Source organism: Schistocerca nitens, chromosome 6, assembly GCF_023898315.1.
Source record: "Schistocerca nitens isolate TAMUIC-IGC-003100 chromosome 6, iqSchNite1.1, whole genome shotgun sequence".
NCBI lineage: Eukaryota > Metazoa > Arthropoda > Insecta > Orthoptera > Acrididae > Schistocerca > Schistocerca nitens.
Window position 1 is genome coordinate 685,040,511 of NC_064619.1, and position 27,760 is coordinate 685,068,270.

The following is a 27,760-nucleotide window of genomic DNA, read 5'->3' on the forward strand; positions in this document are numbered from 1 at the left end:
GACAGATTTCTCCTTTCAGCATCTACTTTGTATTCCGATCACGCTATGGCGTAAAGTATGCTAGTTTCCTATTAAAATATACTCAGGTTATTGTAAAGCATTGCACTAATATTGTGCTGTCAAATAACAGTTCAGTAAGAAGAGTTAATTAAGAATCCAACAAAGGGAGTTGCATCGTTTCCACCTACCAAATAATGCAAACACAATTAACGAAAACATTTTGTGAAAATTCTGACTGAAATGTTTTTAATATCACACATGCTGCTTATAACTATTATTTTACTGCCAGGAACATCACTACATGGCCTGCTCAATAGCTTAACATTAATCTTGTTATCCTCAGTAGGTATTTTATGTAAACGTGTGTACAGAAGATGACTGTATGGTCAACGGTTTGAATAGCAATATTAAAACAATCACTCATTCACAGAAAGTTGACTAGTGATAATGTAAGTTAGTTATGAATAGAATGAGCATTCTACCAATTAGATTTACAGCGCTTTAATTACAAAGATTTTTTGGACGAATATAGGCTAGGTTCCAGGGAGGATATCAGGGAGACGATTCTGACATTTCTGTTGGTGATGGAGGAGAGACCATAAAATTCTGCATATCTTCCAGCGTTCTTGGTCTAGAGAACGTCTTTCACAATGTAGGGTGAATAAAAGGTTAATATTTCCTTGAAAACTGGTGCTAAATTATACAGACACCTACAGAGAAAGTGTGTTAATAATAGAAACTGAAGATCAAGAAAGATCATGTTAAGAGATGTGGAAGGCAAGGTTGAAGGTTATCACAACTGCTTAACAACTTGTACATTGAACATACGATAAACTAAGTTAAAGAAGATTTCGGAACATGAGTAAAAGGGCAGGGGAACAGAACCACTGGCCGCGCTGAATGGCCGCGCGGTTTGAGGCGCCATGTCACGGATTGCGCGGTCCCTCATGCCGGAGGTTCGAGTCCTCCCTCGGGAATGGGTGTGTGTGTTGCTCTTAGCATAAGTTAGTGTAAGTAGGGTGTAAGTCTAGGGACCGATGACCTTAGCAGTTTGGTTCCTTAGGAATTCACACATTTTGAGCAGAACAAGTGCTGAAGTTCGCGTACACAGGAGTCCTCCGCGCCGAACGTAAAGGAAACACAGGGGAGCTGTTGAAGGGAGCGGACAACACACCTAGCTCGGTAAATGGATTAACGATGAAAAAAAGCCAATGTGATGAAGAGTATGATGTCCTGCACAGCACCAGTGTAGAAACAAAACCGTGGTAGTCGAAGCGAAAGAACTGACTGCACAAGATGGCTGACATAAGAAAGATATCACAAATAGAAGGGCACAGCCGACCAGTGCTTTCATAAACAAAATATTCCGTCCGAACAGGCCTTCGAAAGACCAATGGTACCGACCGACCGCCGTGTCATCCTCGGCTGCTAGGCGTCAATGGATGCGGATATTGATGGGCACGTGGTCATCAGACCGTTCTCCCGGCCGTTGTCAGCTTTCGTGACCGGAGCCGCTACTTCTTGTAGCTGCCCAGTTGGCCTCACAAGGGCTGAATGCACCCCGCTTCCAAACAGCACTCGGCAGACCGGACGGTAACCTATCCTTGTGATAGCCAAGCCCAATACCTTCACTGAAAGAATTTTAAATGAAGTGATACATAAGAATGTAAAATTAAGTGGAAAACTGAATTACGAAATGAAATACCAGACAGTATAGGTCAGAAAAGAATATGGAAGAGCCCTACCAGAAGAAGGGGCAGGTCAGTGCAACATCTGCTATGGGTTGGAGGAATAGTAAACTGGAAGGATCACTAGGGGATAATATTAACACGGGCAGTTATCCACTAGAATATTCAATGCAGGTAGGCGTCATTTGTAACTGTTCCACAGCTATGAAAATGCAAGCAAACGATAGGAAAAGAAACAGGAAACCACTAATCCAGTTGACAGATTGATAACTATGAAAAATCGATTCAAAAAACTTCAGTCGTTTTTAATATCATGCGAGTTTTCTGCACTACATTTACAGTGCATGGAGCTGCATCATTTGCAACATGTCGTCGTTCTATTCTTTACGTTTGGAGAGCATTGTCAGTAAGAGGAGCCATAAGCGTTCGTTTCATACCTGTTCAGTTCATCCACTGATCCTGGAACCAAGAGGTCAAAGCCGACGCTCGTGGCAAAGGTGGACATCGTGTTGGCGAGGCGCTCCCAGAAGGTCATGCGCGAGCTGAAAGGCATGAAGTAGTTGGGTATGTAGGCCGGGTTGTCGGGGTTGCCCACGCGGGAGTTTCCCCAGGGCAGCATCACACTGCTCGTCATCCCCACCACTGGGACTCCCCCCAGGTGGTGGTGGAAGGCTGCGAAGCAGTCCGGCCCGAACACCTACAGCAGTTTGTAGGTAAGTTGCCTTGTACACCAGTGACACGTGGGCGAGAAGAGACAGATGCGTTTGAAACGTGGTGCTGCAGAAGAATGCTGAATATTAATTTCGTAGATGGAATAAGTAATGAAGAGGATCGGTTCATAGGGCAAACCTTGAAGCATTAAGGAATAATTGGTTTGATAATGGTGTGGGTATAATTATATACGCTTGACTAGAGCGAGCATTTTCAAATGGTGGTTGAAAACGCTAAACAGAGATGAAGAAGCTCGCATTGGCTAGACCAAAGTGAGACCTCTATCGAACCAGTCTTAGGACGGAAGATGTTCTTTACCTCGAGAAGGATGACGTCGAACTTTTCCTTATTTTTGATCAGCTCTTTGGTGACCGGATGCTCGAAGTTGGGCCTGCAAAAGGACTGCATCTCGAACCAGATGAATTTAATCATGCTGGAGCTCATCGCGAAATCGATAGAGAAGGTATTGACGATGGGAGGCACGGCGCCCTTGAGGCTGCGGTCCTCGTAGGTAGGCGGTGCGTTGTCCTGGGGGAAGTGAGAGAGCACGGTGACGTGGTGGCCGCGGCGGGCCAGCTCCAGCAGCAGTGGCCGGAACATCACCCAGTGGCTGTAGCCGTGGTAGTGGAACAGCGCCAGGGCCCGCAGACCGTCGCACAGTGGCGCCTGCAGCTGCAGCAGCGCAGCCAGGCACCAGCACCACGCCGAGAGCGACGGCACCGCGGCCCAAGGCCGCATCTGGAACAGAGCCGAAGCGTCAGGCAGCGGCTGGAGCCATGCAAGTGCAACAGTGCCAGGGCTCTGCAGTCGCGGCACCACAGCCAGTAGCCAGCACCACCCGACAGCGAAGGCACCGCGCCCCAGGGCCGCATCTGGAACAGAGCCGAAGCGTCAGGCAGCGGATGGAGCCATGGAAGTGGGACAGCGCCAGGGCTCTTCAGTCGCGGCACCACAGCCAGTAGCCAGCACCACCCGACAGCGAAAGCACCGCGTCCCGCGGCCGCGTCTGTAACAGAGCCAGAACATCAACCAATGGATGCAGCCATGGGAGTGGACCAGCTCCAGACAGCGAGTATGTAAGTGACCTCGGTAGAGGTCTCATACTTCCAGTGCTTTGAAGAGACACAGCACTGTCATTCCTGGCGTCATGGTTTGGGGAACCATCAGGTCACGGCCGTTAGTGACTGAGGGAACTCTGAACACACAACAGTACGTGACAGGCACCCCGTATGATCATATGTTACCTCGTACGTGGGAGTACAGTGGTGCCATTTTTCAACAGGACGATGTTTGTCCATACAAGGCATGTATCTCCATGAATGGTTCGTCTGATGTTTTGGTACTCCTGTGGCCAGAAAGATCGCCAGATCTGACCCACACAGAAGATGTGTGTCACCAGCTCGAGGGTCAATTTTGAGGACATCGAGGACATAGTAAAACAGCTGTGGACCACCTTGCCTCAGGACAGGATACAATGACTTTATGAAACCCTTCCTTATGGATTCAGAGGAAGCATCCAGGCCAGAGGGGATACAAGATAATACTGATAAGTGGGCTTGCACTGCAAAGTTCTTTCCTAATCTGACTTCGTTTAGTAATCACTGCAACAACGTCTCATTCCCTATCAAATCGTAATGTTTAGTTTCCTCATCCGTTCTGGATGCTTCACTGTTTTAGCCGGTCGCGTATATTAATGAAAATATTCAGAATCGTTTCTCTTAAGCCTTAGGTGTTGGTTTCGACACAAACTATATACTGGCGCTTAGGCGGTGACAAAAGTGGGTAGTTGCACGTTGTTACTGGGAAATTTATGGTCGAGAGACGAACTTGTGAAGGCGACGTGCACTCGTCGGCAGCACTCTCCAACAGCTGTGAGGTGGTTGGAGGCATTTCATGTCTTTGGGCTGTGACCAGAGGTGGATGTGGGCTTGGGGCTACAAGTTATGGCTTACACTGGTTCAAAATGGTTCAAATGGCTCTGAGCACTATGGGACTTAACTTATGAGGTCATCAGTCCCCTACAACGTAGAACTAATTAAACCTAACTAACCAAAGGACATCACACACATCCATGCTCGAGGCAGGATTCGAACCTGCGACCGTAGCGGCCACGCGGTTCCAGACTGAAGCGCCTTTAACCGCACGGCTACACCGGCCGGCGGCCGGCTGTCGTCAACATACATTGCCTCCAGGGTCATGTGACTTTGTGGCTACATGTAGAATGTTACTATGTTAATATTTTCAGATCGGTTTGTATTTATCGTAATAACAATTATTCGGCGTCACTATAACTGAAACATCGATTTATAAATGAAAGTGCTGGAAAACCTCTTACGTTATTTGATTTTCAAACAGCTGAGCAGAACTGAACGTACTCAGACATTTCTCTCTTTACTTATTCTGATCAACACACAATATTTTTAGTGCAAATCCTCAGTCTATCGCGCTTGGACTGCAGGGAACACTTCTGGCTGTTTCGGACTTACCAAAGCCGATGAACGACCATAAGTCTCCGTATCACTTGAAAGACATTGTACCACAATAACTGCAGACGGGACCCACTGCCCATAACAGACCCTCCATGTGAGGCATCCAAGACCCCAACTCGATACAGAGATAGCGGTGATCCCCAGAAGACATGCAGAAAAGTCGCCTGGTTCCATGAAATGCGGTACATATCTACATCTACATTTAAATCCACACATACGTCTGTGCGCCGCAGTCCTCCGTAGTGTGCAGTGTCGTCTCTATTCCGTTCGCGAATGGTTAGTTGGAAGAATGAGTATCGGTCTACCTGTGTATGGACTCAAATTTTTCTCATTTTCTCGGCGTGACAATCCAGTGAGACCTATGTAGGTGGCAGCAATGTTTGGCCCGACTCTTCTTTCAGTGTATGCTCTCGCAGTCTCTCGATGATGATGATGGTCTTTGGTTTGTGAGGCGCTCAACTGCGCTGATACCAGCGCCAGTACAAATTCACAACCTTTGCTCAGTGCAATCTCGCCACTTTTCGTGAATGATGATGAAATGATGAGGACAACACAAAGTCAATCTCTCCGTGACGTACAACGCCTCTCTTGTAGCGCCTGCCATTGAAGTTTGCTGAGAACTTCGGCAACGCTTTCGCGCTTACTAGAACATCCTGTGATGAAACACGCCGCTCTTCATTGGCTCTTCTCCATCTCTTCTACTCCTCCTACCTAGTAACGCTCCCAGACTGATCAACCATACTCAAGAATCGGTCTAGCCAGTGTTAAGCCACGTCTCTTGTGCACAAATTACATTTCCTTAAGATTCTTCCAGTGAATCTCAGCAGGGCATCTCCTTTAGTTAATCATTCCACTTTTTGTAGCTACTCGCTGTTATCCTTGGGTATTTTACGGTATTTACTATTTCTAAGGATTTATCAACAATGGTACAACCGAACAGTACCATTACTTATGAGCTATAACCTACATTTAGCAGGGACCCCTGCACCAATAATTGATCCTTTCCGGGTTTTCCTGCAGACCTCTGCCGTTCAAACCTTGCTATACAGTATCGTCTGCAAACGATCGTTTGTAAACAATAACACCCCTATAATCTTCCTTTAAGGTACTCCCAAAATGCCAAAATGCCGTCCGTCAATCTCGTCCCATTGAGAAGAACATGTTCAGTTATGTCTTCTAGTAAGTAATTAATGCAGACTCCATAAGATCGTCTTTTGTTCATTAAGCGCCGTTCAGAACTACATCTAATGCCGTCCTAGAATCAAAGAATACACAATCAACCTGCACGCCATTCTTTAAGGCGTTGTAGATCTCTCGGATCAACACAGCAAGTTTGGTTGATTTCGAAACATTTCTGAGTAACCAATTCTGGTTTTATAGAAGAGATTTTCATTCTCCAAAAACGTCATACTGCGGGAGTGTAAAACATATATTCCACTATTCTGCAATAGATGTTGATAGTGTTAATGGCCTGGCCTGTAATTGTCTGCATCCGTCCTATGACCCTTCATCGAAACGGAAAGAACTGCACTATTCTCCAATTGATTGATATCATTCATTGCCCCAGCTCTCTTCATCAAACTGCTGTTATAAAGGGATTAAATTGTTTCGCGTCGGTACAACATGCTGACAGGGAGTGAGGAGCATCTGATACATATCTGGTGAAACATACCTCTCGCTCTTTTGGTGCGACTTCTCGTTTTAGAACCTTTGCACGACATGGAAGGGAAATCCTCGCAAATTTACAAACGATATTTTGGCCTCCTAACAGATTACACATACATGTATGTTCGCTTACAGCATAACACTGTAAGGTGAGTGCAATAAGTGGGACAACAGATGACTAGATTGTTCACGATTTGAGTGGTAGTAGTTTAAAAAGAATTCGGTGGACGCGAGGTTGCTGTCCTTGTTTTCGTGGGCATATTGAACTCCTTTGGAAAACTTCTGGACAGGGTTACATTGCATAAATTTCATCATCATCAGTGTTCTGCCAAAAATCAGGTTTTCACATGGTGGTTCTCCAGGCTGTCCGGTCTTCTGCCATCCTCTTCAGGTCTGCATAATTTCCTCTTCCCTTTATGTCGTCTATCATCTTGTATCTCCTTCTTCCTCTCAGTCTTCTCCCGCAAACCAATCCTTCCAAAGCATCTACTAGCAAGCTCTCCCTTCTCAATGAATGTCCACACCAGTTCTTTTTCCTTTCTCTTAGAACCTTCAGCAGACATCTTCTCTCACCAACCCTTTCCAATACTCTTTCAATACTCACTCTTTCCATCCAGCTTATTCTCTCCATTCTCCCCCACATCCACACCTCAACTGCTTCTAACCTTTTTTCATCCTCTCGTCTGAGCATCCATGTTTCTGCCCCATATAGTGCCACACTCCAGACAAAACATTTCCTTAGTCCTTTATCTAATTTACCACATAAGAGTCTCCTCTTTCTGTTGAGTGCCTCCTTCGCTATGGCAGTTCGAGTTTTCATCTCCTGGTGATATCTCAAGTCTACAGTTATTGTGCTTCCAATATATTTAAATGCTAATGGTAGATTGTCCTATTTTAATATTGGACAGTCTGCGTCTTGTACTGATGACCATACTCTTTGTTTTGCTGTGTTTATTTGCATTCCATAGTCCACACAAGCTTCATTCAGATCTTTCAGCATGTTATTCACTGTCCGCTCACATTCTGCCACTAATACCATGTCATCAGCAAATGTTATGCATTCTAAGACATGGTATTAGTGGCAGAAAGTGAGCGGACAGTGAATAACATGCTGAAAGATCTGAATGAAGCTTGTGTGGAATATGGGATGCAGTTTCAATTGCTATGAGTTGTACCATTTACTTATGGTCGCCACTTCACATGGTACCTATAGCCTGTATCTTCTGCAAGTGGACTTCTGTTTTGCATCGTTCCTCCCACGTTATGTGCCCTTTATCGGACATGCATGTACTTTTCCTCCCTGCACGGCACAGCGATAGCAACACTTTTCTAAACGGTACACAGTAGAACGTTCTTCCCCTGGGGGTGCATGGAGAGGAGGAACTAGGAATCAACAGACATGCACCTCACCTGACATATGGTGAAGTAATGTTTGGTGCTTATGCTGTATATCGTTTCTTGAGTCGCTCACATTTCAAGTCTAAAATACATAAAACATTGAATGGTACTGTCTACCAGGGGAAGAGCTTACGCTATATGAACGAGAAAACTAATTGTTTTTTGCGTACCGGTTCCTGCCACATCGCGTAAATTCGCTTTGCTTCCAAGAGTATTGTCTCCTAAGCAATGCTAGAATATGAACCACTGTTTCACTTTTGACCAAAAATTATTCTACATAATGCTGTGTTGTAGAGTAACACGTCGGACATTTGCGTGTGTGCTAGTATTACTAAAGTGCAGATATTGAGATAAGTGATCACGGTATAAAAAAACAATGGTAATCGCTTTGGAGAGAAAAAGCATCAATACCAGTTGATGTACCTGTAAGATTCTATAGATATTATATGAAAGAACTTGTTTCCCTTCTAGCAGTTTATTGCAGGTCACTGCAACTACAAAGGGTACCTAGCGACTGGATCAAAAGGGTCGCAGGAGGGATCTGTTGTAGAATTATGGACCATGTCTTATGATAATATATTATGACGTTTTTGGAAACGAAAATCTCCTCTACAAAAATCAACATGGGTTCTGCACAGGGATACTGCGAAATTCCACCAATTCCAGATCGCTGTATTCATCGGCTCTGAAGTTGATGCCATATTCCTCGACATTAGGAAGGCATTTGACACTGTCTCGCACTCCCGATTAGTGAAAAGAAAAATACGAGCATCCCGAGTATCGGAACAGATTTGCAACGGGATTCAATACTTTCTTGCAGAGAGAACCAAACACGTCGCTCTTAACGGAACGAAATCGACAGATGTAAAGGTAACTTCGAGAGTATCCCAATGAAGCGTGATAGGACCGTTACTGTTTAAAATGTATATAAATGATGTAATAGAATTCGTCGATAAGCCCTTCACGCCTCTTCGCAGATGTCGTTGTCACAATACGGTAGCAACACCAGAAGAAAGTAACGATTTGCAGATGGACCTGCAGAGGACTGATGAATGGCGCAGCCTCTGGCAGTTTACCTCGAACGTGAATAAATGTAGCATGTTACCCATAATTAGGAAAAGAAAATTCACTACTGTACAACCATCCTATTGATGACAAACTGCTGTAAACAGTAACTACCGTAATATACAGGGTGTCCCAGCTATCTTGTCCACCCAAAATATCTCTGGAACAATAACAGCTATTGGAAAACTACTTTCACCGGTATCAATGTAGGGCTGGGGCCCATGAATGTACATATTTGGAAACATTCTAAAACGAAAGCATATGTGTTTTTTTAACACAAACTTATGTTTTTTTTAAATGGACCTCCTATATTTTTTCTTCAGCAATCCATAGCATGACAAAGCACATACACAATGACGTTGATTGCATCGCAATATTCCCATTACATCCCGAGATATTGAGACGTGAAGTTGACGCTTGAAACACCCGACATGCGCTGCTAGCGCACGTCATGAGGCTCAGGCGTGAACCCCATGCTGCCCGTAATCGCGATGTGATTGACATGTGTAATCACACCTCCATACTTATCAAGAGGGCCGAAACGAATAATACGGTCTGCTGCTATCAACTCTGATAAGCACATAATGGGTTCCCTCTTGCACGTTTTACGTATCTACGTACACAATATGAACCAGTACCGATCGGTGTACACCCGTCAGGTTGTCTTATTTATCCTGCACACCCAAAATAAGGTTTATCTAATGCGTTATATGACCCATTGTGCCTGTAGCGCAGGGCCTGTCTCTACCTAGTCAAGTGTTCAACGTAGTTCCCAGTACTGCCACAGTTACCACTTCGCCTTGTTTATGATTTGCGACCCATGCAAACTCCTGTACTCCACCACCCTCCGAGCATCCCATTTGTTGTTGCTTCGGCGTGCAGTACACCGCTTGCCAGTGTAGTCGTGCATCAGAGTAATCTAGTGACGGAACGGAGGTAGTACACATTGTGACTAGACGTTGTGTTGTGGAACTTATACTGTACAGTATAATGTACACACATGAAGATATGGTAGAAATGCTGCTGATCTATGGAGAATGTACGTTGATGGGAAATACGTTATGAGATTGCTTGTTTGTTGATAGTACTGTTAGCGAACATTATGATTATTAAGTTAATATGTCTGTTTTCTACCCTACTCTACATACCTGTACTGTACCCTGTTGTAGGTGGACGAAATGCTGTTCAGGCAGAACGACTGTACAGAAGACGATTCCCTGACAAGCCATCGCCTTCGCGCCGTATGTTTGGTCGTCTCACATCTCGTCTACGTGAAACGGGAAGCTTAAATCCAAGACCTCGACATCGTCCTAGAACACGCACAGATGAACGTGCTGAAGTTGCTGTGCTCGCTACCATAGCTGTGAATCCTCAAATCAGCGCACGTCAAATTGAACGTGAAGTTGGTGTGTCGAAATCAAGTGCACAGCGTATTCTTAAACTTCATAAATTTAATTCTTACCATGTTCATTTACACCAGGATCTTCATGGAAATGACTTCCGCAATAGGGTAACATTTTGTCGGTGGGCTCTGCTAGTATCACAGTGGCAGTTTCTACAAAGGGCCATTTTACCCAGTGATGTTAAGAAACATTTGTTTGCAACAATTTGTCATCTAACGCATTAGATAAACATAACATTGATAATTATGTGATAATAAAACTAATTGGTTAAACATATTTACATTCATCTTCTATGTCCTACCTGAACTTCCCAAATCAAAACATTTTTACCTAAACAACGGTAAAACTGTTAGTCCACTTGGTCGTTTCACTAAAACCATCAACATGAATTTTACTATTACGAGTGAATGATTAACTGTCACTTGCGCTAGATCTACAGTAAAGCAAAGTTTTAACGTTGAACGGCATTACCTTTTTAGTAACGGATTAACGATAAGCGAAGTTAACTTCGTGACTAACGTTGCGGTACACAGATATGTTACAGAACCGCATCACCCCTAGCCTATGGGATAAATACCTGCTGGAATGTACGACGTTAATGAAGGATGGCAGCAGACCGTATTATTCGTTTCGAACCTCTTGATAAGTATGGAGGTGTGATTACACATGTCAATCACATCGCAATTAAGGGCAGCATGGGGTTCACGCCTGAGCCTCAGGACGTGCGCTAGCAGCGCATGTCGGGTGTTTCAAGCGTCAAATTCGCGTCTTAATATCCCGGGATGTAATGGGAATATTGCGATGCAATCAACGCCATTGTGTATGTGCTTTGTCATGCTATGGATTGCTGAAGAAAAAATATAGGAGGTCCATTTAAAAAAAAACATAAGTTTGTGTTAAAAAACACATATGCTTTCGTTTTAGAATGTTTCCAAATATGTACATTCATGGGCCCCAGCCCTACATTGATACCGATGAAAGTCGTTTTCCAATAGCTGTTATTGTTCCAGATATATTTTGGGTGGACAAGATAGCTGGGACACCCTGTATGTAGGAGTATCTATACTGAGGGACATTAAGTGGAATGGCCACATAAAGCAAATACTAGTAAGCGAAGATGCCTGACTGGCATTCAAAGCAAGAATCGTACGGAAATTTAATTCGTCCACTCAAGGAGTGGCTTACAACGCGCTTGTTCGACCGATTCTTGAGTACTGTTCGTCAATCTTGGACCGTTACCAGCTAAGTCGGAGAGAAGGGGTGGAGAAGATCCAAAGAAGAGCGGTGTTTTTCGTCAAGGGATCGTTTGGTTGGCGCGAGAGCGTTACAGAAATGCTCAGCACTCCAGTGGCTGTAAGAGAGGCGCTGTGCATCACGGAGAGATTTACTGTCGAAATTTCGAGAGAGCACTTTCGCGGAAGAGTCGGGCACCTATTACTCCCTCCCAAATTGCATCTCGCGAAATGACCACGACGAGAAAATTCGAGAAACTGGAAATAATACAGACGCTTACCGACAATCAATCTTCTTACGCGCTGTTCCTGAATGAAACAAAGAAGGAGGGAATCAGTTAGTGGTACCAGAAATATCCTCCACCACACATCAGGTGGCTTGCTGAGAGTTGCTGTAGATGTAGGTATAGATGTATTTGTTGCCATATCGTAAGCACTTCCTAATTTATTGTTGAGCATCAGATTTCAAGTGAATAGGTTTCGGTAATTCTTTAGTGACACTTTATATAGACGTCAACATTTCTTTGCCCAATAGAACCTGCTGCCTGTGGGTTAGTATACGATACTGAAATGCCCTGGATACTGATAATTCATAAGATGTAAATTAATTAAGAAAGGCTTCTAGTAAGAAATACTAGCGTAGCAAAAAACGAAATGCGTATTCCATTGTACACGTAACTATGTAAGCAAGCTACGCGAGCAAGCCGCACTCGAAAGTGGCTCCGGTTTGTACTTCCCGCTGTTAGACCTCGCGGCCGTATTCCGCACGGTGTGACAGTCTCGGAAACAATGTATTTGGATCAGCATGAAAATTTTTATTGATTGCCGTAGGAATCACGCTATATCTGTTATGTATTATTCACGAGAAACGAGTACTCATGTATATGTAAACCGCTGTATGAATATGAATAGGCAGTTCACTATAAATTACTGCCGACCGCGAGACAAGAAGATTCACGCAGACATTTTTATTTTTGTTTTCTGTGAGTGATTAGTTCTTGGAAAAACATACACTCGAATGAGGCAGTAAAGTTAACAGCGTGTTTACGTACTTGAGTGTGGGTGCGCTGGCTGATTATGAAACCGGTGGTAACGTTGAATTTGCTAGCTCTTTATTTTTTTCATTTTGGCAGCTGGGTAGCGATACCACAAATTATTTGTATCTTGTACTGTATCACTATGTATATGCAATGAGCGTCTGCACATTGCTGTTGACTGTCCTGTAAACGCACGTAGAATGATATAATATTGGTGTGTGTGAAAGAAGAGGGAAATAACAGCAGAACAGAACGTTAGGCACGATGCGTATTAGAACAGCTTTATTGCTCCTCCAAAGTTACATACTGCTCATTTATGCAACAAAAGAAAAAATAATACCTATTCTCACTTACAAATTATATAAGCCGTTGAGGAGCGACGGCAAAGTATTGATGGCAGAAATTAGTGCTGTTCATGGTCGTGTAACATGAAATTTTAATCTGATGTGCTAGAATCGACCCAAGTCCTTGGAACTGTAGTAACACAAGTCGGAGTTATATACCACTTTAGTCCTAGTAGACCATACACTAACACAAATTAAATCTACAGACAAATAATCATCAAACACCACTATTTGCGTATTTAAGTCAACAGTTTCTAATGTATTTCTTTACAATTTCTACCAGGTAATACATAAAAATTCAGTTGGGACAACGAATGTGGACAATTCATTGCCGTACATATTACGGAGCTTGTAACAAAGTTCTATAACAGCAAATCACTGAACCAGTTTCCCTTATCTACTATTACAGCCCTGTGGCAAGATTTCGTATTCATCTTGAATAAATGTGTGCTTTACAGTAATATAAATAGCGCAAGGATGATTGCATCTGCGTATATACTCCGCATGCCAACGTACGATGTGTGGCGAGGGGTACCTTGTACCTCTACTTGTCATTTTCTTTCCTGTTCCGCTCGCAAATAGAGCGAGGGAAAAATAACTGTCCATATGCCTCCGTAGGAGCCGTAATTTTCTTATTTTCATGGTCCTTAAGCAAAATGTACATTAGCCGCAGCAGAATAGTTCCGCAGTCAGCTTCAGATGCTTATTCTCTAAATCTTCTCAGTATTCCGCGTAAAGAATGTCGTCGTAAGGTGAAGGATTCCCGTTCGAGTTCCCGAAACATAGTTATCCTCGCGTGTTTGTCGAACCTTCCAGTAACAAATTTGGCTGCCCGCCTCTGAACTGCTTCGATGTCTTCCTTTAATCCGACCTGGTGGGAGCAGGTTACTGTTCATCACACCAATTAGAAAGTCAGTCTAAGTCATCTCGTATCCTCCTAGTCATTTCCAACATCTTCCTGTATACCAGAGTGTTATCAGCAAACAGCTGCAGTTTGCTACCCACCCTGTTCGCCAGATCATTTATAAATTAAAAAAAAAAACAGCGATTCTACCATTCTTAGCTGAGGCCCTCCTGACAATACGCTCTTCTCTGATTAACACTCGCTGTTGAAGGCAATGTATTTGGTTCTGCTGCCCAAGAAGTGTACCCCAGCCACTCACATATCTGGTAACCTGTTCCGTACGCTCGTACCTTCGTTAATAGTCTGTAGCGGAGCACAGTGTCTAACGCTTTGCGAAAATATTGGAAAATGGAATCTCCCTATTGCCCTTCATCCATGGTTCTCAGCATATCGTGTGGGGCATGTTGCGTTTCGCACGGGCGGTGCTTTCTAAATCCACGCTGATTTATGGTCAGAAGCTCTTCCGTGTCAAAGAAATTTACTGCAGTGGAACTGAGAATATATTTAAGAAATCTGCAGCAAACCAATGTTAGAGATATTATAATTCTGGGGTCCGTTCTTTTGCCCTTCGTCTGTACAGGAGTCACCTGCGCTTTTCCCAATCGCTTGGGACTATGCTGTGGGCGAGAGATTCACGATAAATGTAAGAGGCCAGTGCCGCAGGGTACTCTCGGTCAAACCGAATTGGGATTCTATCCGAATATGGCGACTTATTTGTTTTCAGGTCTTTCAGTTTCTTCTCTGCCCCTGGGATGCCTATTGGTACGTCCTCCATACCTTTGTACGACGGTCTAACGTCTCATGTTTGCACGATCCTCCTGCATGATGGTTTCTTAAATGCGATATTTAAAACTCCGGATTTGCATTTGCTACCCTCTACTGCCACATGAGTGTGCTCAACGAGGGCCTGGACAGAATACTTTGACTTGGTTCAAAATGGTTCAAATGGTTCTGAGCACTATGGGACTTAACTGCTGAGGTCATCAGTCCCCTACTACTTAGAACTACTTAAACCTAACGAACCTAAGGACATCACACACATCCATGCCCGAGGCAGGATTCGAACCTGCGACCGTAGCGGTCGCGCGATTCCAGACTGTAGCGCCTAGAACCGCTCGGCCATCCCGGCCGGCTGCGACCGTAGACACACATAGTAACGGACAGAGTGGAATGTAATGGATGAGCTTCTTTTTCAGAACAAAAAGTGCTCCGCTCCTATAACCGACCGTTTTCGATTATGTGGCTAAATTTAAATAGATAAAGTGATGGTTAAACAACAACAGATCAATGGATAGAGAGAGAAATCAGATGTTTGCTTGGTTTCAAACTCATACCGACATGATGCAGTCTTTGTGATTTTCATTTCTGTTTCGAGTTTTATCGCTGCTTCGCTTTTGAGTTTGCAGCCGACTGTAATCTCGAACCTTTTACTACTCGGAGATGACGGCGAAGACTGCAAATTTTCCTTAAGGCTCTGAGCGTAGAGAAATGCCGCAGACAGCGAGAACCAGACAGTACGATGATATCTAATTTAAATCTCATCTCCAGAAGGTAGAAGAACGACCACAGGAGTGATTTTAAACTCAAACGGTGAGAAGCCCAAGAAAGATAGATCACGAAATGTAGCAGTCTGAATTCACAAATAAACAAAATACGGATTTTTTATGAAAATCTTGTTGGTTCGTGCGTCGAACTCCTCCCCTGATGAAACCAGCGTGTCACCCAAAAGTCCAGTCAGCTTCGCACCGCATTTCGTGCGGCGCTTTCGGTGGGCTCTCTAGGCTAGGCCCGCATTCGCGATTTTCAGTCGCGCTACTTGTTTGCCGCAACAATGAAATATGGAGGCTGTAACACGAGCAAGTGCATCTACGGTCAAACAGTAGCTAGCGATTTAAAAAACGCACGTGCGGTGCGATGGTCCCACGTATACTAGGGACGTTAAGATTCTGTTTCTCAATCGCTCTCCCATTGTGCTGCAGACAGACAAGTTCTGTGCTCCAGCAACAGCCTAATACGAGAGTTGCGGCACAGATGACATTCATAGAGCACCAATTTTATTCATTCATGTAGCCGTTGCCGTTACCGCAATTTATATTTTCTAATATTGCCCAGGTACTGCTCCTTATGGAGTCACATGGTCATTTGCAAAATAATCCCTTATCTGAATATCGGGCGCATTAGCTACTGTTCCTATAGGCTCACAGCGCTGCAGAAGGCATTCACATGGTCGTCCTCAATTCATACACCGTCATTTTTCTTTCTATATTATGTACAATATAACAGGCTTTTATTATTATGTCCGAGAAACCGACATCCACATCGATAGGCTGATGAAGTAGTCTCAGTTTTTTAGCCAAAAGCCCAAAAGAACATTCTACCGTTCTACGATCACGAGAAAGTCTATGGTTAAGAACAAACTGTTTCATTGTAAGCTTTCTCTTGCAGTACGTCTACATAGCGCACCTAGTAACGATATCTGAGCTGCTTTATCGCTCTTATTCGTAGTAAAAGCGCCACCAAATAAGCCATCTCGATGAAATCCACGGAGGTGCTGAGAGGAATTGCGACTTTTCCGTCGCCGTGTGGGTACGATACTGTAGTCACGCGACAGCGGTTGTTCGGTCCTGCCTGCGTGCGCCTAGTCTCACTGTTTACCAAATCCCCTAAACGTCTTGACCTCCTGGTTACTAGCGTGTTGATTCACCTCTGAAAGACACCTGCTTAGCATGGTTTCAGCAGTCTACAGATATGTGGCACCATATATATATATATATATATATATATATATATATATATATATATATATATATATATATATATATATACTGGGTGAGTCACTGACTAATGCTACCTAGAGTAACTCCGAAAGTATGATAGTAGCTGAAACGTTTGTGGGATGAAAGTTGCATGGGACAATGGGGACCATAATATAACTTTGCTTTTTTGTTGCTAGGTGGGCTCGCGTCAGAGATATGAAGGTCAACTTTTTTTTTTAAATCGGATGCTATATTTTGGTACTTCTTTTCTCATAGCAGCTATCGGAACGAATCCAACGATGTGTAACAGTAAGGTCTTTGAAGGTCAACGAAGGTCACAAAGATCGCATGAACGTCTATTTACAGAAGGTGTTCGAAGTGATGACCATTGGTATCAATGCAGCGCTAAAATCTTCTTATCATGGATTGAATGGTATTCCTTATGACTTCGGCGCTTATCGACGCATGTGCTCTCACAATTCTCTCTGTTATATCACGCCGAATACGGCGTATCCATCTAACATGCCATTGACATGTAAACACCATTCCACAGTTTCGCAGTACAATACTAATAGGATCGTAAGCTAGTATCGTCGAATCAAGCGCATGTGGATGATGTATTCCTTCGAAGAACAAGTCGATATGCTTGTCAGTTACTTAGAATGCCAGCGACATTCAGTGAGACCTAGAAAGATATCCTCAATGTACTCACCTTACACGTCGTACATTTAAATATGTGTAAGATAAATTGAGAACAACTGGTTCTTTAACGCATCGGAAACATATTCGGCAAAGGAAAGCTACTAACGAGGAAACGGAAGTTGGTACTCTTGCCACTGTGGTTCGAGATCCTTGTGTTCGTTCGCGTCAAATCGCAAGAGAATCTGGCAAGAGCCATAGTAGTGTTGTTAGTGTTCTGCATCGCCGTAATATCATCCTTACCATATTAGTCTCCACCAAGAATTAACTGGTACGGATTGTATGCGACTCACTGAATTTTGCCGATAGGCTAAGCTTCAGATTCAGAGGGATGACACATTTATTAATTTGATTTTATTTACTGAGGAGGCTACATTCACTGACCATGGAAATGTTAATTTTGCATAACATGCATTATTGGGCAACTGAAAATCCGTGATGGTTGCGGCAAGTTGCACACCAAAAACCGTGGTCGGTGAATGTATGGTGTGGGATTCTCGAGGACAGAATTATAGGCTCTTATTTCATCGAAGGAAATCTTAATGGTAGGAAGAACACCACATTCCTGCAAGAAACATTAGGTCTGCTATTAGTAGAAAAACCTTTAAGAACAAGGAACAGAATGTGCTATCAACACGATGGATGGCCGGCACATTTTACGCTGCTGGCTAGAAGTGCGTTGCAGAGACAGTTCCCAAATCGTTGTATTGGACGCGGAGGAGATGTGTCGTGGCCGCCTCGTTCGCCAGACTTGACGCCTCTGGATTTTTTCTTGTCAGGATTCGTAAAAGATATTGTTTATAAAATGGTTCAAATGGCTGTGAGCACTATGGGACTTAACTGCTGTGGTCATCAGTCTCCTAGAACTTAGAACTACTTAAACCTAACTAACCTAAGGACATCACAAACACCCATGCCCAAGGCAGGATTCGAACCTGCGACCGCAGCGGTCGCGCGGTTCCAGACTGTAGAGCCTAGAACCGCTCGGCCACTGCGGCCGGCGATATTGTTTATAAAGACGTTCCAACTACACCAGAAGATATGCAAGAGAGAATTGTCAGAGCATGTACTCCGACAAGTGCCGATGTGATAAGGAATACCGCTCATCCACGATAAGAAAACTGCAGCATTGCATTGATACCAATGGTCAACTCGTCGAACACGTTCCGTAAACAGGCGTTCATGCCACGTTTGTGATGTTCGTTGACCTTCAGAGACCTTACTGTTACATCATTGGATTCGTCTCGATAGCCGCTGTCAGAAAATTAACGATAGCCGCTGTCCGAAAATAAGTACCAAAGTACAGCAACCGATTTAAGAAAACTAAGTTGACCATCATATCTCTGACGCGACCCCACCTAGCAACAAAAAACCAACGTCCGCAGCTCGTGGTCGTGCGGTAGCGTTCTCGCTTCCCGCGCCCGGGTTCCCGGGTTCGATTCCCGGCGGGGTCAGGGATTTTCTCTGCCTCGTGATGACTAGGTGTTGTGTGCTGTCCTTAGGTTAGTTAGGTTTAAGTAGTTCTAAGTTCTAGGGGACTGATGACCATAGATGTTAAGTCCCATAGTGCTCAGAGCCATTTGAACCATTTTGAAAAAACCAACGTCATATTATGGCCCCCGTTGTCCGATGCCACTTTTTTCCCACAGGCGTTTCAGCTCTTGTCATACTTTCGGAGCTATTCTTGGTGGCAATAGTAAGTGACTCACTATATATGTGCCCAGAATAGCCGTTCCTCCCACCCACCATTCGCAGATGGAACAGGTATGGGTAAAATAACTGGTGTACCAGAAGTACCCTCCGCCATACATCGAAATGTGTCCTATGGTGTGTAGGTGTAGAGAAACGCTTGCGAGTGACAGGTGTAACAGGTGTAATGGTCCCCGAGCATACATAGGTGGTGAGCACTATATGACTGTTCCCATAGGATGATTACGAGACGATTTCGATCACAAAGTAGCACTCGACCGGTATGCTATCAACTGCTTCGACGTAAAGGAATTTGTTCATTATATCCTAAAGTTTCGCGTAGTACAAGTTTGTTCAAATATAACATAACAGACGCTTTAGGCTGGAAAATAAAATCGTTTCATTCCAGGCTTTTCTCCTTTTTATTTTTACTCTGTCTGCTCATATCGCGCGATTCAAGATTTTTCTTTGGGTTCCTCACCATCATGTACTGACAGTGAGAACCATCTCTTATTCACGTAGACTGAATGGCTTGTTTGGTGAACAGTTTGCTTGAGCTAATACCACCAATCTGAAACAAGAGCGCTGCTCAACTTGTTATTTAGTCACACTTTCTTTTTTTGAAAAAAAGTTTTTTTTTGAGCATTTGTTGTATCTCAGTTGAAACAGAACTGCAAAATACCTCGACTGCCGTGAGCACTTTTCTCCTAAAAATAAAGCGTCAATTTGACGATGCACAGCAAAATGCGAAATCGATCCGAAAATTTGTAGATCAGATAAACAAATTTGTCCTATCTTTCGGTAAGGAATTTATTTACAATTCCAACCAATCGGGATTTGATGAGGAAATGCATATGAAAGGAACTCTGGAAATAATGCATTCGTATAGAATTATACCGATTGTTAATCTGGATGGTAAATTGGCCGGTAAGTTATTTATTGTGCCGATAGAAGTTGGAAGTAGTCAGCCCTCTACCATTCTTTCTCGTGTGCGTGATCTTGAAAGGGGAATAGGGAATATTTACGTCAAAGCAAGCGAGAGTGGGAAAATGGGCGTAAGAGAACTACAACTATGGTATGAGCACTGCTTATGGCCGGTCAAAATAGCTTGCTTTTGGTTGATTCCTGGTCTGTGCATGAAAATCATATTCCTTTAGGTCAACTATACCTCCTGAAATTCAGCCTTTGGATGTTCGCTTTCACCGTGCGTATAGGATATATTATTGTACTATATACAGCTACGCCTTAAGGGATAGTCAGTTTCAAGATAGCTCCACGACAGACTGTTTCGCATTCGGTTGCATGCCCCCACAATCCACCCCGCTATGCCAATACGATTCTATACGCATTCCTTAATAGTGGAAACCTAGCTGAACGTCATACACGGTTTGTAACTCCCCGCCTTCGATCTTGATGGTTCAAACCTTTTTTATCACTGCGGCGCCCCGTTTCTTATTCGTTGTTCATGGAGCAGGTTAACAGATTGCTGTGAACATTTCTTGAACCCTGAAAATGTCCTCTTTGTGAAGAGTAATACAGACATCTCACAGAAAGTTGATCTCTGCACCTCCTAGACACCCATTTTCTGTCACCCTCCTGATTTATTGTACGTGGTGAGTTATTAGAAGCTAATATTTTTCCTGTCATAATTGTTAACGCGAAAGTCTTACTAAAGATTGAACTTCAGTTATGGTCGCAAATTGATTTACATACATGCATCGACGTAAGATGCAAAACTGTAAACTTTGGCGGCCGATGGATGAACGTTGACGCTGCAGCGCAGTTGCACCGCGCAGCTGTCAGTGGTACTGTGGTGTGCGTACTGTAAGACCTTCAGTACACACACCATCAGATTATTTGACTTGTCGCTCTAACGAAGTAGGCGAGTGTCAGAAATATGTCTCGTGGTCTTACCGTGGCGTGTTTATCTTCTGCCGTTAGGTCAGACGATAGAGTAGCAGAACTTGATTAATTTTCACACACATTTATTAAAATAATAACAAGCATAAAAATTACTTAACTTGATTCTGGATGCTATTTACAACTGACAATCTGAAGTTCCTTTGGTATTGGTACGTTAATCTTATTCTCACATACATCTCTTATACTTGACAAAAGTGTCTATACATTTATCTTCAAGGCTATTTACAGGCACATGGTAATCTTATTAGGCGCAGACTGAAACTTGACTATAGACTGGTACAGACAAATGTAGAACTCGTACAGACCGGTACAGACTAATGCAGACTGGTACAGAGTGATGCAGACAAATGCAGACTGACTTATCGGAGGTCTGTACACTCGTTATAATACCTCGCGCGTTCATGTATCACTGCGCGAGTGTGATCCGCGAGGAGAAAAGGTTCTACAGCAATCTCATTGGCTGCGTTACATATTAATACGCAGACCGGCGGAAGCAGAATTTGCTCTGTCTCTAAGGCAGCGCCATCTCGTAGTGCCAAGACGGACGAGCGCTGCGCCTGCGCTGTTGTGCTTAGCGGGGCGCGCTCTATTGGGAAAGTTGTGTAAGCGCTGACTAACTATGTACACAACAGGTACTAAACAGGGAACATGTCGATACCAGAGGATGAAATCTTTGCGAATTTCGTCCGCATACTGAGTTGGACAGTAACTATGTCTCTCAGACAGGCTCGTGAACAATATGCGCAGATGTCAGCTTCTGAGAAAGAATGTGTCATTGGCCTCAAAAAAGTCGGTGGTAGTAATCGCCGAATAACTCGACATTTGAACAGACGTGATGCCAGAATTGGACAATGTTGGCTGGACTGGGTGAACCATGCCGAACACAGCGTCAAGAAGGGAGTGGTCGACCTCGAGAGGCGACAGAACGCGGCGACACAGCAGTTGCACTCAAGGCCACGGATTCTTCATCGATCCGCTTTGCAACTGGTGCTTCAGTGACCACAAGGACCGTTAATGGGTCGCTCACAGAAAGTGAGCTGAATTCACGCCGACTGATATTGATCACTGTACACCAACAAACCCGTTTGCAGTGGTGTCGGGATCACTCGGATTCGGCATGTAATCTCATTTATCGGAGATTAACTGTCTCCAGTAATGAGTGCGGCATCGAAATGACCTCCGATGACCAGTGAAGACACTTCTGGAGACGCCCTGGGCAGAGGTTGGGTAGCAACCTGACGGTCGCCCGACGTACGGCCTCGACAGCCAGGAGTGATGGTCTGACGAATCATTTGGTTTCGCAGCAGCACCATTTGTTTGTCAACCGCGGGATACTTACGGCACAAAGGTACTTCGACTATACTGTATGCCCCGTTTTACTATCCTTCATGGGAAAACCACCTGGCCAGCCGCGGTGGTCGAGCGGTTCTAGGCGCTTCAGTCCGGAACCGCGAAAACACTACGGTCGCAGGTTCGAATCCTGCCTCAGGCATGGATGGATGTGTGTGATGTCCTTAGGTTAGTTAGGTTTAAGTAGTTCTAAGTTCTAGGGGACTGATGACCTCAGATGTTAAGTCCCATAGTGCTCAGAGCCATTTGAACCAATTTTTGAAAACTACCTGGGCTTACGTTACAGCAAGATAATTCCCACACATCCTGAGAATTTCTATTACGTGTCTTAGTGCTTGCCAGAAGATACTTTGGCCAGCAGTGTCGCCGAATCAGTCCACGGCTGAGAATTTTTGCATTATTATGGGTGGAGCCCTCCACCCAGTTCGGGAGTTTGACGATCTAATGGAGCAGTAGAACACAAATGGCCGGCCGCAGTGGCCGTGCGGTTAAAGGCGCTGCAGTCTGGAACCGCAAGACCGCTACGGTCGCAGGTTCGAATCCTGCCTCGGGCATGGATGTTTGTGATGTCCTTAGGTTAGTTAGGTTTAACTAGTTCTAAGTTCTAGGGGACTAATGACCTCAGCAGTTGAGTCCCATAGTGCTCAGAGCCATTTGAACCATTTAGAACACAATGTGGCACGATATCCCTCGAGAAGACGTCCAACAACTTTATTATTAAGTGCCAAGCCGAATAACGACATGGAGGAGGGTCAGAGTTGGACTAACACGTTACTGACTTGCTCAATTTGTGTAACTCTTTCTCTTGAATGAATTATCAAATTCTTCTGAAATTCTAATAATAAATGGTTCAAATGGCTCTGAGCACTATGGGACTTCTGAGGTCATCAGTCCCCTAGAACGTAGAACTACTTAAACCTACCTAACCTAAGGACATCTCAAATATCCATACTCGAGGCAGGATTCGAACCTGATCCATACCCGAGGCAGGTTCAAATGGCTCTGAGCACTATGGGACTCAACTGCTGAGGCCATTAGTCCCCTAGAACTTAGAACTAGTTAAACCTAACTAACCTAAGGACATCACAAACATCCATGCCCGAGGCAGGATTCGAACCTGCGACCGTAGCGGTCTTGCGGTTCCAGACTGCAGCGCCTTTAACCGCACGGCTACCCGAGGCAGGATTCGAACCTGCGGGGACTTAACTTCTGACGTCATCAGCCCCCTAGAACAGAACTACTTAAACCTACTTAGCCTAAGGACATCAGACATGTCCATACCCGAGGCAGGATTCGAACCTGCGACTGAAGCGGTCGCGCGGTTCCAGACTGTAGCGCCTAGAACCGCTCGGCCACTCCGGCCGGCGAAATTCTAATAATTTGTTTGTCTGTGCGTGTACATTACATCTACCAATTTTGTAATTCCTTCGTGTTGCGTCGTCTTTTATGTCATGTAGTGCATTTTTCATTGGTTGTGCATGAAATTTGAGTTTTCCGTCGAGGCAAAGTGATATGCTATGTTTCACACCAATGGAAAGCTGGATGTCGTGTTAGTTTTCCATAAAACATGTCCACTCTTAGTTGCAACTCATTATTTCCAAATTTCAGAATCATTCTCCGGAATGTTGGTTCGTTGGTTGCTTGATTTGGGGGAAGGGACCAAACAGCGTGGTCATCGGTCCTATCGGATTACGGAAGGATGGGGAAGTAAGTCGGCCCTTTCAGAGGAACCATCCCGACATTTGCCTGAAGTGATTTAGGAAAATCACGGAAAACCTAAGTCAGGATGGCCACACGCGGGATTCTCCGGACGACCAGACAGAATGTGTCACGCTTCATTCAGTCGGTGACTGAAACTTAATATTCTACTATGTAGTTCTGATGGTGTAAAGACAGGACATGCCGTCTGTAATCATATACAGTCTGTAATCATAGATACTGTCTCCCTTGTCTCAGAGTTGAAGTTGTTCCACTGAACTGCATTACCATTCGTCTTCCACGAGACTGAATTTACGGATGCAGTGCATCTAATAGCAATTTGCATGATCTCTCGAAGACGTCTGACGGAATAATTCATGTACTTCACTGTTGACGTTGTTGTTGGGAGTTCCCAACTCTCTACGCGCAATGCGTTTGGTTTGCAGATATTCCGACGCTGCCGTCATTCCTTGTTGCATAATATACATAATCGCAACAGTTTTGTCACGATACCATCTTTTCAGAACGTACAGGACCCTCAGCTAGTACTCGTATGTGGTACCTGTGACCAATACGGATGACGTAATAAAGCACAGTTTGCATGTACCATCACTTTTCAGTTAATCTTGCTCACACCACGTATTTTTTGTCCATCTGCGATACTAGAGAGGGAACTCGGCATTCTGGAACCTACGAGATGGAAAACAAAAACAGCCTGCGAAAAGTGATGATTGTAAATTATGAATTGGTAACTGACTTGCAGTTAATATAACAATGCCTATTACGGTAGCACAGTGCCGTGCTATATTACACTGAATCGCCAAAGAAACTGGTATAACCATGCGTATTCAAATGTAGCGATATGTGAACAGGCAGAATATGGCGCTCTATAAGACAAGTGTCTGGCGCAGTTGTTAGATCGGTTACTGCTGCTACAAAGGAGGGTTATCAAGGTTTATGTGAGTGGTGTTACAGTCGGCGCACCAGCGATGGGACATAGCATCTCCGAGGTAGCGATGAAGTGGGGATTTTCCCGTACGAAAATTTCACGAGTGTACCGTGAACATCAGGAATCCGGTAAAACGTCAAATCTCCGACGTCAGTGCGGTCGGAAAAAATCCTACAAGAACGGGACTAACGATGAGTGAAGAGAATCGTTCAACGTGACAGAAGTCCAACCCTTCTGCAAATTGCTGCACATTTCAATTATGGACCAGCAAAAAGTGTCAGCGTAAGAACCATTCAACGAAACATCATCGATATGGACTTTCGGAGCCGAAGGTTCAACAAAAATGTGAACGAATATTCCCTAAATGGGTTTCCAAGTTCTACAATGGATCGAAGGATGACCTATGTCATATCACATCTATAATCTAGGTTTAAATTAAGTTTCATAAAAGAGAAAACTATCAAAAATGGTCTACAGTGACCCTCAATTATCTTTAATTGCTTATTTAACTTGTCGTAAATTACAGTGGCTGATGTGGCTTCTCAATAATTATGTAACAGAAAAATCATCGTGTCTTAGACTTTATTTTCCAGTAGCAAATGTGAATACCATGAGCTTTAATTGACGATCGGCACTAGTATCACGCAAAAAGAGGATGTAATAGATGAGACTTCTGCAGTTCTGAGTGAAGCCTTATGCGGCATCTCGTGCGTTCATTACCTTGTCGGTGGTTAGTCAGTGTCAGGGGCCGGCGGGCGGCGCAGCTCCACACACCTCGCCGTCTCGGAAGCAACTCTTTCTCACTTCTCCTTACTACAATTTACCGAAGCTGGTTTAAGAAAAAGGTATCTGGCTGTGTTTTCAACTGACCAATCAGGGTCTCAATGTTAACCTTAAGCTCCACCTACAAAAATTCTGTCTATCGAATGAGAAACGTTATACTTTTCGTGGTGGGGCAATGTTTTTAACTTTTGCAACGTAACAGAGACGCGTATAGTCTCACGCTAAAACTTGCAGCCCTTTTAGTGTTATCGTAAGATCTATACTGTTCTTCTGGAGGGCTCTACTTTTAACATGGGCTGGGGGGGTGGTCTTGGCGGTCGGCTGGCGACGTGGGTGTCCGTCCTTTAAAGTAGGGCCTTCTCGCTTACACGACACTGCTCTCAGCTTCTGTTCTCGTTTATCCCCTCGGAACTGCGTCTGTTTCACAGTGAGGAGGTATGACATGCATTTAGGCGTTCTTGTGTTAAGTCTGTGGTATTCCATTTGCTCATTCGTTGATCGTATTAGTTTGGTTAATCTAATGTCAGGATTTATTCGTAACTATGTGACATACTGTCGGATTTGCTATCGTGTCAGGGTTTTCATGGAAGGTGTTTGATTGCCTGACACCTTACAGTGGCTCCAGGAACACTCTTCTGAGTTTAAACACTTCCGCTGGCCACCAACCCCCCCCCCCCCCCCCTCCAGACATAACCGTTATTGACCACATCTGGGATGCCTTGCAACGTGCTGTTTAGAAGAGATATCCACCCCCTCCTACTGTTACGGATTTATGGACAGTCCTGCATAAGTCGAGTTCATGCCATGTCGTGCTGCGCCACTTCTGCATGCTCGCGGGGGCCCTACACCAGATTAGGCATGTGTACCAGTTTCTTTGGCTCTTCAGTGTATTATCGCCTAGTAAAGTGGAATGTATATTAACTGCACTTAGAGCTCTTGTTCAAGTCTCCAAAAATGACAGCACGCCAATTAATCGGAAGGATTTGGGACTTTCAGCAGGTCGTCTTTCATTATATATCACGATATATCCACTGGGCACCTGCCAGTCATCCTCAGGTGAGCCACCGAAGACGGGCGGAGACTTCCACCGCACCGCAAGTTATTAGCGCGCTGTGTGTACTCCGAGCATGCGTTCAGATCTTGGTGACGGAATGACCACACTCATCGGAGGGCAGCACTACCGATGGTGGAACTAAGGAACCCACGAGGTAAGTGCGTGAACTCAGACGATCAGTAACAGTCAAAAATTTGCTTCGAATATAAATAGCTAGAAAAACAGTGGTATCAGCCATTCCGACAGAAAACTGTGCATTTCACCATGAGAGCCGCTGGAATGATCAACTTTTCAAAGTACTTCAGTAATGCGAAGAAAAAGAGATCGATATAATAGGACCAAAATCATATTCTTCACTGTCGTGACTTACTGCAGTATTTCCGTCTGCTTGAAAGAATTACCCCATCTGAAACACAACCTTTTCCTGTGCTTTGTTCACCGAAACGAGAGACGGCCTGTAAACAAACCAAGGAGCGTGGCCGTAGCACTGCCGTCGAGGGGCGGACGAGACGGTTGGTGCTCGTTCAGTGAGGCAGCTTACGTTGCAGGTATAAGCTCGTTAGTGTGTGTTGCTATACAGTGGTGATTTTGGAATCTGTCTGCACAAGTTGTTTGAAAGACCAGTTGATGATTAGCGTAAGTACCAGTGTTTGAAAGCACATTCAGCATTCGTTGTTTCTGTGACCACGCAGTAGCATGGCATGTTTTTCATTAGCATCACATACTAGTAAACTCATCAAGTCATCCTTCAGGGATACAGCGAGCGGGGTCAATATGCCAGTTTTGAGTCAACTCAAGAAGCGACCAAAGAAGAAACCATTAACTTGTTCAGACAAATGCACGCCTCTTAATGAGCAAAAAATGTTGTATGCAAAGCAGTCAATGGCCGACATTGTTTTGAAAACAGCTGCAACTAAAAGTGT

General features: G+C 44.2%; 1 protein-coding gene across 1 annotated transcript in view; it reads right to left on the reverse strand.

The window, feature by feature from the left end:
- The window catches only part of LOC126263216 (UDP-glucosyltransferase 2-like), a 95,086-nt gene that overhangs the window by 33,472 nt on the left and 33,854 nt on the right, over window positions 1-27,760 (reverse strand). Inside the window, exons 2-3 of the mRNA XM_049960285.1 lie at window positions 2,718-3,137; window positions 2,126-2,385 (exon numbers count right to left, since the gene is read on the reverse strand). Coding sequence (XP_049816242.1) covers window positions 2,126-2,385; window positions 2,718-3,137 — 680 coding nt within the window. The remainder of the gene's footprint in view (window positions 1-2,125; window positions 2,386-2,717; window positions 3,138-27,760) is intronic.